The sequence below is a fragment of the Entamoeba invadens genome (genome assembly GCF_000330505.1).
Source record: "Entamoeba invadens IP1 unplaced genomic scaffold scaff_1105074726521, whole genome shotgun sequence".
NCBI classification, from domain to species: domain Eukaryota; phylum Evosea; order Mastigamoebida; family Endamoebidae; genus Entamoeba; species Entamoeba invadens.
This window is the reverse complement of record NW_004440443.1, coordinates 6,599-7,787: the sequence shown is the minus strand read 5'-3', so window position 1 is coordinate 7,787 and position 1,189 is coordinate 6,599. Positions and strand designations below refer to the sequence as shown.

Here is a 1,189-nt window from a genome sequence, read left to right as displayed (position 1 = left end):
TAGAGGTATGAGCGCTTCTATTTATAATAATATATTATTATAAATATGATACGGAGTATTACAGAAAGAAAAGGGAGAGATATGAGATATGAAGAAAAAAGTCGCTTGGATATTATTGATTGGTTACATTGTTTATTTCTTATTGTTTTTTTAATAAAAAATAATAGTAACAAAAACAATAATAATAAAGTTTTTTGTATTGTTATATTCAAAGTTTACACTTTTATTTTTTGTTTGTACTTATTTAATAAAAGTATTTATGTACATCACAATTATCAACATAAATTATATTTCAATCACTTTGTTAAAGTTCATTCCAAAAATTTGATACAATCTCCGAAATTTTTTATAAAAAATGAGAGGCCAACAGTTACACATTGTAAAAATACAGGTTTGTACTCTAAGTCATAATAACTTTAATAACAAATAGAGTATCACGTTCAATTGATAAACATATTGAGTAAATGTTTTAATTTTGATTTCGGTAAGATAGTAAGTTAGGGAATTTTTACTAAATTTTCAATGTGCAATTTTAATGAGAATCAACACACATTTTAATTGGTACAATAAAAGTAATTGTTTATAAGATGATTGTTTGACCTAACTTATTCCAAGTAACAATTTAAAATATGTTACTCTGATTGTGTTTTTTTCTTAGATATAACCCAATTATAATCATCAAGTTTTCTTTAATAAGTTATTAATTTTTTAAAAAATGATTGAACTAAGATATTCGCTACAAATATGAAACAATCAAGGGACTGCTTTTTAATAATAATTTGTCAAATGATTACATTAAAAAAATATTGAACATCAAATTAAAAATAAAATAAAAATTATTTTTAAAAAATTAAACATTAATGAACACAATTGATTGTGAATTATTGAACTATATTTCTTTTTTATATAATAAAACAAAAATAATTTTAATAAATGTAGTTAATTGAAAGTTATATATTGTCATTGTACTCTAAGATTATATAAAATTGTACATTTAAAAAACATAAAAAGTGTTAAGATATTGAAAAAATTAAAAAGTGTAAATTTATTCTTGATTTTATTTTGATATTAAAACAATGATTTTTATTGTTATGATCATTTATTTGTACTTTAATTCAACTATTTAATCAATATAACATGATAATAAAACATCATAATAGTAATTTGTGTTGTGATAGATGATCACATA

General features: G+C 20.0%; 1 protein-coding gene across 1 annotated transcript; it reads left to right on the top strand.

Moving 5' to 3' along the window:
• Positions 1-45: 45 nt before the first annotated feature.
• Positions 46-515, top strand: EIN_479960 (hypothetical protein; the record flags this gene model as incomplete). The annotated part of the gene is made up of 2 exons (XM_004257870.1): positions 46-391; positions 490-515. The coding sequence occupies 2 exons, from the start codon at positions 46-48 to the stop codon at positions 513-515; spliced, it is 372 nt and encodes a 123-aa protein (XP_004257918.1).
• Between the last annotated feature and the right edge of the window lie 674 nt (positions 516-1,189).